Raw genomic sequence first — 12028 nt, forward strand, 5'->3', positions numbered from 1 at the left:
GAGACAAAGTGGCCTCAACCCATGGCTACTGGGAGGAGCCTGGCAGAGCTGGCAAGGAACCCTGCACCTCCCTCTGCCCCTGGGCCTGGGCTCCACTTTCTCTCCTGATTTCTGCCCCCTTCTCTCCACCCTTGGCAGCTGGGGACCTGAATACACCAATTCTCTCTCAGAGGATGGAGTTTTGTGGTTGGGACTAGCTCCCTCCCAACTGATCACCAAAGATTTGGACAAAGAAACTCACAAAAGCCATCTCTCTTTATTTTTCATTCCTGCCGTTCAACCAGTTTGCACAAGCCGAGGATGAGTGGGTTTTGGAACGGGAGGCAGAGCATTTGGGGACAGACCCTCCTGGAAATGGTCTATGCACACTGCTGAGACTGGTTAGACTTGAGAAGCAATTGAACAATAAACTCTACAGAACTGGAAATGTACAAAAGTGTCGAGGTGGCTGCTGGCTGGTTTCCTGCCTCCCCGTGGGGGTCAGTTATACCCATCAGTCCTGTGCAAAGGTCCTGGGACTGGCCTGGGGGCAGGTGGCTTCTTTGCCGGGGACAGGAGCTGTCCTGCTCACCCAGCAGAAGTGTGCCAATGGACAGGCGCTTGGGTGTGTGCCCAGGTGCTGTGGCCCCTGAACTCCGTGGCTCCTCGAGCATGTCTTCATCCTGCCTCTATGTCCGCCCTTTGAAAGTGTTCATGCAGGTGTAGGTTCCTGAGAATTTGTGGATCTCCTCGAGTGCAGCCTGTGGGAGTATGCTGGGGGAGTGGGAGGAAGAAAAGATGTCAGCACAGCGGGATCCAGGGGCTCGGTCACTGGTGGCCACATGAGACGGGGCAGTAAAGGGTTGTTTCTGAGAAGTGCTCCCCACCCCTCCAGGCCACACACCAGTTTCTCCCCAAAATTCCACCTTCTCCAGGGGAAGAGCTTTCACGTAAGTGGATAAGCAGCTGTTAAAAAGGCAGGGGAGACTGGGCGCAGTGGCTCACGTCTACAATCCAAGCACTTTGGGAGGCTGAGGTGGGCGGATCACTTGAGCCCAGGAATTCAAGACCAGCCTGGGCAACATGGTGAAACCCCGTCTCTACAAAAAATATAAAAATTAGCCAGACATGGTGACATGTGCCTATAGTCCTAGCTACTGGGGAGGCTGAGGTATCAGGATGGCTTGAACCCAAGAGGCAGAGGTTGCAGCGAGCTGAGATCACACCTCCGCATTCCAGCCTGGGTGACACAGCCAGACCCTGTCTCGAAAATTGTTTTTAAAAAAGGCCAGATGTGGTGGCTCCCGCCTGTAATCCCAGCACTTTGGGAGGCCAAGGTGAGTGGATCACCTCAGGGGTTCGAAACCAGCCTAGCCAACATGGCAAAACTCGATCTACTAAAATACAAAAATTAGCCGGGCATGGTGGTGGGCACCTGTAATCCCAGCTACTCGGGAGACTGAGGCAGGAGAATTGCTTGATTTGGGAGGCGGAGGATGCAGGGAGCCGAGATCACGACATTGCATTCCAGCCTGGGTGACAAGAGTGAAACTCTGTCTCCGAAAAAAAAAAAATTTTTTTTTAAAAGGCAGAGGGTGGGTGGTCAGAGCAAATTTTTTTTAATTTTAATTTTTAATTTTTTTTCCTAGATCCTAAAACAGAGCTCTTTTAAAGAAATTTTTTTTTTGTGGATACATAGCAGGTATCTATATTTATGGGGTACAGGAAATACTTTGATACAGGCATGCAAATGTATAATAATCACAGGGTAAATGGAGTATCTATCACCTCAAGTGTTTATCTGTCATGTTATAAACAATCCAATTATACTCCTTTAGTTATTTATTTATTTTTTTTTTTGAGACAGATCACCCAGGCTGAAGTACAATGGTGTGATCTTGACTCACTGCAGCCTCTGCCTCCTGGGTTCAAGTGATTCTCCTGCCTCAGCTTCCTGAGTAGCTGGGATTACAGGCACCTGACACCATGCCTGGCTAATTTTTATATTTTTAGTAGAGACGGGATTTCACCATGTTGGCCAGGCTGGCCTCGAACTCCTGATCTCGGGTGATCTGCCTGCCCTGGCCTCCCGAAGTGCTAGGATTATAGGTATAGCCACCGTGCCTGGCCCTTTTAGTTATTTTTAAATGTACAGTTAGATTAATATTAACTATAGTCACCTGTTATGGTATCAAAGATTTGTTCTTATTCAGTCTATTTTTTGTACCCATTAAAAAATGATAGTTAGATGCCACTAAGCAGGTGGCAATGCCTTAACCTGTGTGTGTTCCTTGTCAGGGGTAGTGCTGACCTTCTGTCCCTTCATACAACACACACTTTCAAAACCAAGCTCTTGGCTAGGCGCGGTGGCTCACGCCTGAAATCCCAGCACTTTGGGAGGCTGAGATGGGTGGATTGTGAGGTCAGCAGTTCCAGACCAGCCTGGCCAATATGGTGAAACCCCATCTCTACTAAAAATACAAAACCAAGCTCTTAGCATCTTAGTGCCCATAGGCAGCTCAGAGATCCATCGATCCCAGCTGCCACTGATTCCATAAAGGTTACAGTGTGGATCTGAGGAATCAGGTACAATTTGGGTGTCACATCCTCTGGGGAAATGTCCTGGGCTCACCCTCAGGCTTCTCCTCATGGAACCCAGAGCCCTGGAGCTTCCCCAGCAAGCCCTGGTGTAGTACTCAGCTATTTACCTGTCAAGCCTGTGGGGGCCTTCATGGCGGGTAGTTCATCTCTGATCCCTAGCCCCTTGCATGGGCCCGCCCTATGCTATTTGGTGAATCAAACTGAAGGCCCACTCTAAGTATGAGATGAAAAAGTTTCACTTCTAGCTGGAGCAATCTGGAAGACTTCCTGGGGGTGGTGAGGAGGGATGCAGTTTGGGGAATGGGGAGGGGATGGCTCCTGCTTCCTGTTGAAAAGTAGTTTAGGTTGGAAAATGAAGGCTGAGGGCTACTATGGAGAATGCTGAGATGTTCTAGACCAACTTTTCTCTGGAAAGTTCTGGAAGGCTGCTAAGAAGCTCCCTTGAGGTGGAGGGTGGCAGCCTGGCCTAGGTGAGGACCTGGGCCCCTGATCAACTGGGGGCTCCTAGAGATGGCCGAGGAGCGTCTCAGACCCGAGGTCAGGATGGACTGAGGGAAGCTGGGGCATGGCCTGGATGCCCCTGGGCACCCCCATCTTTGTGCTGCTGAAAGGGCTTTGAGTTTGGAGGAGGATGGCGATCAGTCTTTCCCCTCGGTTTCAAGGTGTCTGTGCCCTGCATGTGTTGGGGCAGCCCCTCAGCTGGGGTTCACCATGTCCCGGCAGCCAGGGCAGAAGCTGGCTTTCCTGGGAATGCGTGTCACATGAAAGCAGGAGCCAGCCTGGCACTTGGGGGCTTCCCTTCCTGAAAAGGCCTTCCAGGTCAGAGGGGCTCAGTCAGGTGGGGGTCGGGAGCCGGAGCCCCAGGGGAGCCAAGAACCCATGGTCACTTGTGGCTCCAGGGACGAGGCTCTCCTGCTGTACTAAGAGGCCGGAGAAGACTGAGTGTGGGACTGGGATGGGAAGGGTTTGCTGCACAAAGTCTGGAAAGTTCTAGGGGAACAGAATGCCAGGCAAATTCTGGAGGAGGAATTGCTCCTTTATGAAGCCTACCTCCCCAAAGTGCTCTGCCCTGCTACATCCCACCTGACTGGCACTATGACGCTTCTGTGAATTCTGAGCCCTTGGCATCGAGATCCCCTGTTCCTGTAACAGTAAATTCCCTGAGGGCAGGGACTATGTCCAATAGGCTCTAGAACAGTGGTTCTCAAAGTGAGGTCCAGGAACCCTTGGGGGTACCTGGGATCTCATCAGGGGTCTGTGAGGTCAAATTGTTTTTATAATAATCCTAAGATGTTATTTGCCTTTTTCACTTTCATTCTCAGTGAATGGTGGAATTTTCTGGAGGCTCTGTGACACAAGATATCACAATGAATTGAAATCAGAAGCACATGTAAGAATCCAGTTGTCATCAATTAGACCAAACAAAGAGATTTGCAAAAATGTAAAACAATGTCACTCCTGACTATACTTCTTTTGTTTTAGAATATAGAACTAGTTGCCATAAAAATAAATTTATATTAAAGTAATGGGTTTATCATGGCTATTTATAAATGAATAAACATTATAAATAAATGTATACATCTTATAACATTCTTCTGGCTTTTAATTTCATTTTTCTTTCTTTCTTTTCTTTTTTTTTTTGAGAAGTTGTTTTGCCCTTGTTGCCCAGGCTGGAGTGCAATGGCAAGATCTCGGCTCACTGCAACCTCTGCCTCCTGGATCCAAGCGATTCTCCTTTCTCAGCCTCCCAAGTAGCTGGGATTACAGGTGTGTGCCACCACGCCCAGCTAATTTTTTTTGGTATTTTTAGTAGAGACAGGGTTTCACCATGTTAGCCAGGATGGTCTCCCTGCTGACTCCATGATCTGCTCCCCTTGGCCTCCCAAAGTGCCAGGATTACAGGCATGAGCCACCATGCCTGGCAACTTCTAATACAGGTTAGAATAATTGTGGATACCCACAATTTCTAATACAGTAAATAGTGAAGATACAACTCACACTGACAAAAGCTCTTTGGGTTCCTCCACACATTTTTTTTTTTTTTTTGAGACAGAGTCTCACTCCGTCACCAGGCGCCAGGCTAGAGTGCAGTGGCGCAACCTTGGCTCACTGAAACCTCTGCCTCCCAGGTTCAAGCAATTCTCCTGCCTCAGCCTCCCGAGTAGCTAGGACTACAGGTGTGCGCCACCATGCCCAGGTAATTTTTTTGCATTTTTAGTAGAGACAGGGTTTCACCATGTTGGCCAGGATGGTCTCGATCTCTTGACCTCGTGATCCGTCTGCCTCGGCCTCCCAAAGTGCTGGGATTACAGGTGTGAGCCATAGCGTCCGGCCTCCTCCACACTTTTTAAAACTCACAGGGGCCCTGTGACTAACAGGTTTGAGAACTGCTGCTGCATGTAAGCACATCAACAGCAGATGTGCCGCCGCTCCTCATGCTCATGCCCACAGCAGACATGACTAATTGATCACATGCGTACTTTCCCCTGACCCAGAGCATTCTCTCCCAGCCCCATACCTTTTCAAGATAATGAGGGCATGCATCGTCCACGGGAGGAGGAGGAGGGCCTGGTTGAGCTGCACGGCCTCCACTGTCCTCCGGGCCACCGTCTCTGGTTTCAACGGGGGAAAGAGGTTGGGAAACCTGAACACAGGAAGAGACACAGTGGGTTTCTCCTGGAGAGGCATGTGCTTATCTGGAAGCCTCTATGAGGCTGACATGTGTGGGTCACCCTTTGACCTTTCCTACCTGAGAGACTTGAGGCCTGCTTGGAATACTCCCTCTACCCCACACTCATCAGGAGTGCCACATTCTCTTACTCCTCCAGGCACCCAGGGGTCTCTTCTTGAATCAAGGACTTCTAGCCCACCTACTGGGGACCCATTCTCCCAAGCCCCCAAGCGTTCTCAGCACCCCAGGGCCTGGCGTCTCCACGGCCTTGTGCAGTCCCGGCCCTGCCTGTCCTTCTGTTTCCTCTTCCCTACACTCTGCTCCTTCAGGTGTCACCCATGCTGGAGTACAGTGGTGCAATCTCGGCTGACTGCAACCTCCACCTCCTGGGTTCAAGCGATTCTCCTACCTCAGACTCCTGAGTAGCTGGGATTACAGGCATATACCACCACGCCTGGCTAATTTTGTATTTTTTGTAGAGATGGGGTTTCACCATGTTCGTCAGGCTGGTCTTGAACTCCTGGCCTTGTGATTCACCCGCCTTGGCCTCCCAAAGTGCTGGGATTAAACGCGTGAGCCACCACCCATCTCTATTCTTGTCACATCACACTCTTGGGTCAGGGCTTTTTGCCAGTTCTCTCAATGGTCTGGCTTTCTCCTCCCAGCTCCTCCTCTGGGAGGCACCTCAGGCCAGTCCACCGAAAGTGACCTCCGCTTTCGTCCCCTGCTAATGTCCTTGATCACCCTCACCCCACCTAGGAAGGCCTTGCTTGTTGGGTTGTTTTCTTGTCGGTGGCTTGTCTCCCCCATCAGACTACGAGTTCCCTGAGGGTGAGGGCCTCGTCGGTCCTGCTGCCTGTTGCATCCCCAGCATCTAGCACAGCATCTAATACATAGTAGGTGTTCAATAAATACTTCACAGACTGAACACACTGACGACTTGCTGCTTTCCAAATGTGTCCTGCTCATTTTGTCTGGAGGCAAGGGCTCGGCTAGCAATGTCTCTGGCTCAGTTTGCTGGTTCATTAACTCACTGATTGACTCATTCATTCATTCAAACATTTGCATAGTGCTTTCCATGAGATTTTTAAATGAATGAATGAATGATTGCATAAGCAAACATCAGGGGCTTCTCATGACTATTTAGAAGCATGTGACCCTAGACCCAAACCATGATGATGTTCCCTCAGTGCCAGATTCAGGTGCAGATTATCCTCCCAATTTACAGATAAGGAAACTGAGGCTCTATTGAGTCAGAGGGACACCCTAGGATTCAAACCAGTCCAATGCTCTGTCCTCTTTGCTCACTCTTCTTCCTGCCCCTCCTGGGTCTATAGGTGCAGGGCTCATGTTGCTGGCTCTGACCCAATCCCACAAAGAGCTTGTGACCCGCTGTGGCACCAGGAAGATTAAGGTGATGAATCGCCCAGGTTTGATGTCATTCCCGAGCAGCAGGGAGCCCCTGGACTCCCAGCATGGTCTTGGCCTCAGAGGACACATGGATCTCATCCCCTGACCTGTAATTCCTTTGTCATCACGATGGTGATTCTTTATTTTTACTTTTGAGTCCTGGGTCTCGCTTTGTTGCCCAGGCTGGCATGCAGTGACATGATCACAGCTCACTGCAGCCTTGACCTCCCTGGGCTCAAGTGATCCTCCCACCTCAGCCATCCGAGTAGCTGGAACTACAGGTGCACACACCATGCCTAGCTAATTTATATCTGTTTTGTAGGGCCGAGTTTTGTCATGTTGCCCAAGCTGGCAACTCCTGGGCTGAAGTGATTCACCTGCCTCAGCCTCTCAAAGCACTGGAATTACTGGTATGAACCTGGCTACCGCGCCTGGCCCCAGTGGTGATTCTGAGAGGCCCAGAGCCCTGTGGTCAAGAGGAGCTGGCCTCTGTGGTTCTGCAGAGATAAGCGTGTTGAGGCAGCTCACTGATACTGGAGTCCTACAGGGGTCACAGGCAGTCTGGATTGTCTGGCTTCCACCTGTGGCCTGTCCGGTCTCTTGGGAAAGGGAAGGCAGGATGGACAGACCAAAGTCCATGGGCTTGAGGGAGATCCTTCTTGGTAAGACTCCCACCAGGGAAGCCAACAGAGGAGGCCTCAGGCACGTCTGCACATAGAATTTTCTCCTTCCTCTCCACACGGAACTGGCAGAGCTATTAACTCTCATGGGAGCAGTGCCAATTCCTGGAAGAAGCATGCTCAGTTAGCCAGTTTAGAGCTGTGCAAACTTGGACAGGTAACCTTGCTTCTCTGAGCCTCATTTCCCTCATCTGTAAAATGGGAATAAAAGCTTTCTTGCAGGGTTGCTGTGTGGGCCAAATGCAGTGGCCACTGTAAAGTGTCCAGTGGCTGCAGACAGGTCAATGGCTGGAACATAGAAGAGGCTCAATTGGCCAGGCGCGGTGGCGCACATCTGTAATCACAGCACTTTGGGAAGCTGAGGTGGGTGGATCACTTGAGGCCAGGAGTTCGAGACCAGCCAGGGCAACATGGCAAAACACCGTCTCTACTAAAAATACAAAAATTAACCAGGCATGGTGGCAGGCGTCTGTAATCCCAGCTACTCGAATTACAGGCAGGAGAATTGCTTAAACCTGGGAGGCGAAGGTTGCAGTGAGCCAAGATTACGCCACTATACTCCAGCCTGGGTGACAGAGCAAGACTTCGTCTCAAAAAAATTTAAAAAAAAAAAAGGCTAAATAAATAGCAATTTATAAACAACGACATCCACTGACGCGGCCAGTCTTGCTGAGAAACTTATCCATTTTGTCCTAAGCATGTCTTCACATTTAACCCATTTAACCCTGGGAAGCTGCCAAGCATGGTTATAGGAGGAAACCAGTGCTTTTATTCACGTTTTGTTCTTTTAGGAAATGGGAGTTGGTACCATCTTCCTTCTACTACTCTTCTGGTCAAGCCCTCGGGTAGCTACCCACAGGTAGCTAATATTCACCAAGTGCTCGCTACTCTCCAGGCACGGCCAGATGATTCACACACAGGTGCTCACCTAACCCACGAAAAGGGGATACTGTTTTATTATTATTATTATTATTTTAAGACAGTGGCTTGCTCTGTCACACAGGCTGGAGTGCAGTGTGACAATCTCAGCTCACTGCAACCTCCACCTCCCGGGTTCAAGCGATTCTCCTGCCTCAGCCTCCTGAGTGGCTGGGATTACAGGCACCCACCATCATGCCTGGCTAATTGTTGTATTTTTAGTAGAGATAGGGTTTCACCTTGTTGGCCAGGCTGGTCTTAAATTCTCATCCTCAGATGATCCTACCCACCTTGGCCTCCCAAAGTGCTGGGATTACAGGTGTGAGCCACCATGCCCAGCCAGGGATACTATTATTATGAATCCCCTTTTAGAGGTAAGGAAACTGAAGCAGAGAAAAGTCAAGTAACTTGCCCAAGGTTACGCAGAGCTGGGATTTGACCCCAAGCAGTTTGGGTTCACACTCTCAAAAACTGTCACAGGAAAAAACCTTGACTTTCCTTCTTAAAGTGGTAGAGGAAACTATGCTAGCAGTTGAAATAGACACACAAACTCGATGTCTGCAATGTCCTGCTCATTCCTGTGCTCAGGACACCCAGTTAAAACTACAAATTGCCACTGATGCACTTCTGCCCAATACACATTTATTGAGCAGCTTCTGTATACTCAGATGAAAAGAAACCAAACCAAGATCCATGGGGGAAAATGCCCACAGGAAACATCAATAGCCATTAGTCTAGCCACCTTGAAATTCAGAATTTATGACAATTTGCACGCCAGCCAGGTGGTCTGCTAGAAAAATTAATGGCATGCATTTATGAAGATATTTATTGCTAGTAAAAATAATGAGCAGCATCTCCCTTTTTTTTTTGAGACAGAGTCTCACGCTTTCACCCAGGCTGGAGTGTAAAGGGGTGATCTCAGCTCACTGAAACTTTCACCTCCCAGGTTCAAGCAATTCTCCTGCCTCAGCCTCCCAAGTAGCTGGGATTATAGGTATGTGCGCCACCATGCCTGGCTAATTTTTTGTATCTTTAGTAGAGATAGGGTTTCACCATGTTGGCCAGGCTGGTCTCGAATATCTGACCTCAGGTGATCCACCCACCTTGGCCTCCCAAAGTGCTGGGATTGAAGGTGTGAGCCACCACGCCCGGCCAGCAGCTCCTTATAGTGCATCTAGTATCCGGGCTTTGCAGATGTGTTCCATGTATTATTTCTAATTTCCTGGACTCGAGCAGTCCTCCTGCCTCAGCCTCCCTAAGTGCTGGGATTACAGTCATGAGCCACCAAGCCTGGGATTTCTGATTCTTGACAGCCAACATTGCACTGCCCCTATTAACAGTAACTAAGGCGTAATGAGTAACTCCCCGCTGGCACGCCCTACACAAAATAGCCTCATTGAATTCTCATGATGACCCTTCCACATCATCCTCATTTGTGGAAGCAGCTTAAGTATATAATTCAGGAGGTGAAGCATTGTACGTTAGACTGCAAAAAACCAGGGAGAATAGTATTTGAGTAATTCCCGGTTTTCATTCATTGATGACCTCATGCCCCTACATGACTGCACATCCTTATAGCACCGTTTATTGGGCACTTAATGTGCCTCATACGGTGTTCCCTGCCAGATTCCATTTTGTCCTCACCGCAGAACCTATGATGGAGACATTAACTTCTTACAGATCAGCCAGAGCAGTAACGAATGGACCTAATGTCACAGAGTACATCACAACTATGACAGGGTCACCACCCCAGGTGGCATGAGCTCTAGCCCAGTGGTCCCTATTCTCCTTAATTGGTCTGGAGGAAGAGTGGCTGGACCTCCCTATTGCTTATTTTAAATTGAGCTATGGCCAGGCACCATGACTCATGCCTATAATCTTAGCACTTTGGGAGGCCAAGGCAGGTGGATCACCTGAGGTTGGAAGTTTGAGACCAGCCTGGCCAACATAGTAAATTCCTGTCTCTATTAAAAATACAAAAATTAGCTGACTGTGAGCACACGCCTGTAGTCCCAGCTACTTGGGAGACTGAGGCAGGAGAATCTCTTGACTCTAGGAGGTGGAGGTTGCAGTGAGCCGAGATTGTGCCACTGCACTCCAGCTTGGGTGACAGAGAGAGACTCCACCTCAAAAAAACAATAAATAAATAAATAAATTGACCTAAATTTGCATACAACAAAAGGTATAACTCTTAAGCAGACAGTTTGATTAACTTACACCTATTTAATGACTGCTGCCATCAAGAAGGGAGGACATTTCTGAAAGCCTTACAGTTCCCTTGACCTCCCTTCCAGGTTATATCCCCAGTCCTCCAGGGGCAGCCACAGGTCTGATTTCCATCACCCTAACCCCGTTTTGCCTGTTTTGGAACTTGCTACAGGCGGACCCAGGCAGAAGCAGACATTCCCCTATGTCTCCGGCTCCTGTTGCCCCGCACGATGCTGTGGAGGTTCATCTGCCTCTTTCAACCTTTGAGCACACTCCCTCGCATGCTGGTAGCTCCGGCAGTTTCCTACAAGCTCCCTGAGCAGCCCCACTGTGGCATCACTGCCTTGCAAACACAGAACCAGATAGGACAGCGTCAAGCAGAGGGTAGAGGCTCCTCAGTGACTTTTTTTTTTTTTTTTTGAGGCAGAGTCTCGCTCTGTTGCCTATGTTGGAGGGCAGTGGTGTGATCTCAGCTCACTACAACCTCCTCCTCCCAGGTTCAAGCAATTCTCTGCCTCAGCCTCCCGAGTAGCTGAGATTACAGGTACCCACCACCATGCCTGGCTAATTTTTTTTGTATTTTTAGTAGAGACAGGGTTTTACCAGGTTGGTCTTGAACTTCCGACCTTGCGATCCACCCACCTTGGCCTCCTAAAGTGCTGGGATTACAAGCATGAGCCACTGCACCCAGCCAACTTTTTTTTTGTTGAGACAGTCTCACTCTGTCACCCAGGCTAGAATGCAGTCACACAATCACAGCTCCCTTGCAGAGTCAACTCCCTGGCTTAAGCAATTGATCCTCCCACCTCAACCTCCTGAATAGCTGGAACTACAGGTGTGCACCACCATGCCCAGCTAATTTTTTATTTTTTGTAGACATAGGGTTTCTCCATGTTGCCCAAGCTGGTCTCGAACTGCTAGGCTCAAGTGATTCGCCTGCCTTTGCCTCCCAAAGTGCTAGGATTATAAGCTTGAGCCACTACACCCAGCGTGATTTTTATATCAGCTCTTTCTGCAGTTGGCTGACTGAACGTCCCCGAGGTGGGTCCCCCACTCACTGACCTGACCCTCATGCCCTGGAACATCTCAGTGCTGGTGTGGAAGGGCAGCACCGTGGTGGCACTGACGCCCGGACAGTCCAACAGCCCCAGGGTCAGGCTCTCCATGAAGGCGAAGGCTGACGCTTTGGATGTGCAGTAGTCGATGGCGCCGGGGATGGCAGACAGAGCCAGCACGGAGTTGAGGCACACGATGTGGCCGTTCTGCAGCTCCAGCATTCGTGGCAGGAAGGCCTTGGTGGTCTGGGGGGGCGGGGATGTGGTGTCAGTGTGGAGCAGCCACGGCTCTGACAACCCCTCCACCCTTCTCTCGGGGAGAACAGCCCGCCTGCCCTGGACACTTATGATGCTCTAGTGCCTAAGCCTTCCTGCAAGGGAGAGGGCCAAGGGCTCCTTGCCCCAGGACACTGAGCACATGTCACAAAGCCTGATGTGTCCCGGGGCTGGTCATTCCTCCTGTCGGCCACCTCGTCTGTGGACATCCCTGATGGTCTGAGCCCAAG

The 12028-nt window shown here is 49.9% G+C and overlaps 1 protein-coding gene and 1 pseudogene across 7 annotated transcripts in view; both read right to left on the reverse strand.

Moving 5' to 3' along the window:
- Nucleotides 1–237: 237 nt before the first annotated feature.
- DHRS3 (dehydrogenase/reductase 3) overlaps nt 238–12028 on the reverse strand; it is a 56087-nt gene continuing 44296 nt past the window's right edge. For 6 of the 7 annotated variants that reach the window (XM_078330403.1, XM_078330404.1, XM_002750297.6 and 3 more), the window contains 3 exons: nt 11530–11768; nt 5099–5224; nt 238–753 (listed from right to left, as the gene is read on the reverse strand). In XM_078330403.1, coding sequence (XP_078186529.1) covers nt 669–753; nt 5099–5224; nt 11530–11768 — 450 coding nt within the window. In that variant the 3' untranslated portion in view covers nt 238–668. The remainder of the gene's footprint in view (nt 754–5098; nt 5225–11529; nt 11769–12028) is intronic. The other variant, XM_009000423.5, reaches the window with a different exon arrangement.
- LOC118143507 (U6atac minor spliceosomal RNA) lies at nt 2212–2312 on the reverse strand (annotated as a pseudogene).

This window comes from Callithrix jacchus, chromosome 7 (assembly GCF_049354715.1).
Source record: "Callithrix jacchus isolate 240 chromosome 7, calJac240_pri, whole genome shotgun sequence".
Classification (NCBI taxonomy): Eukaryota; Metazoa; Chordata; class Mammalia; order Primates; family Cebidae; genus Callithrix; species Callithrix jacchus.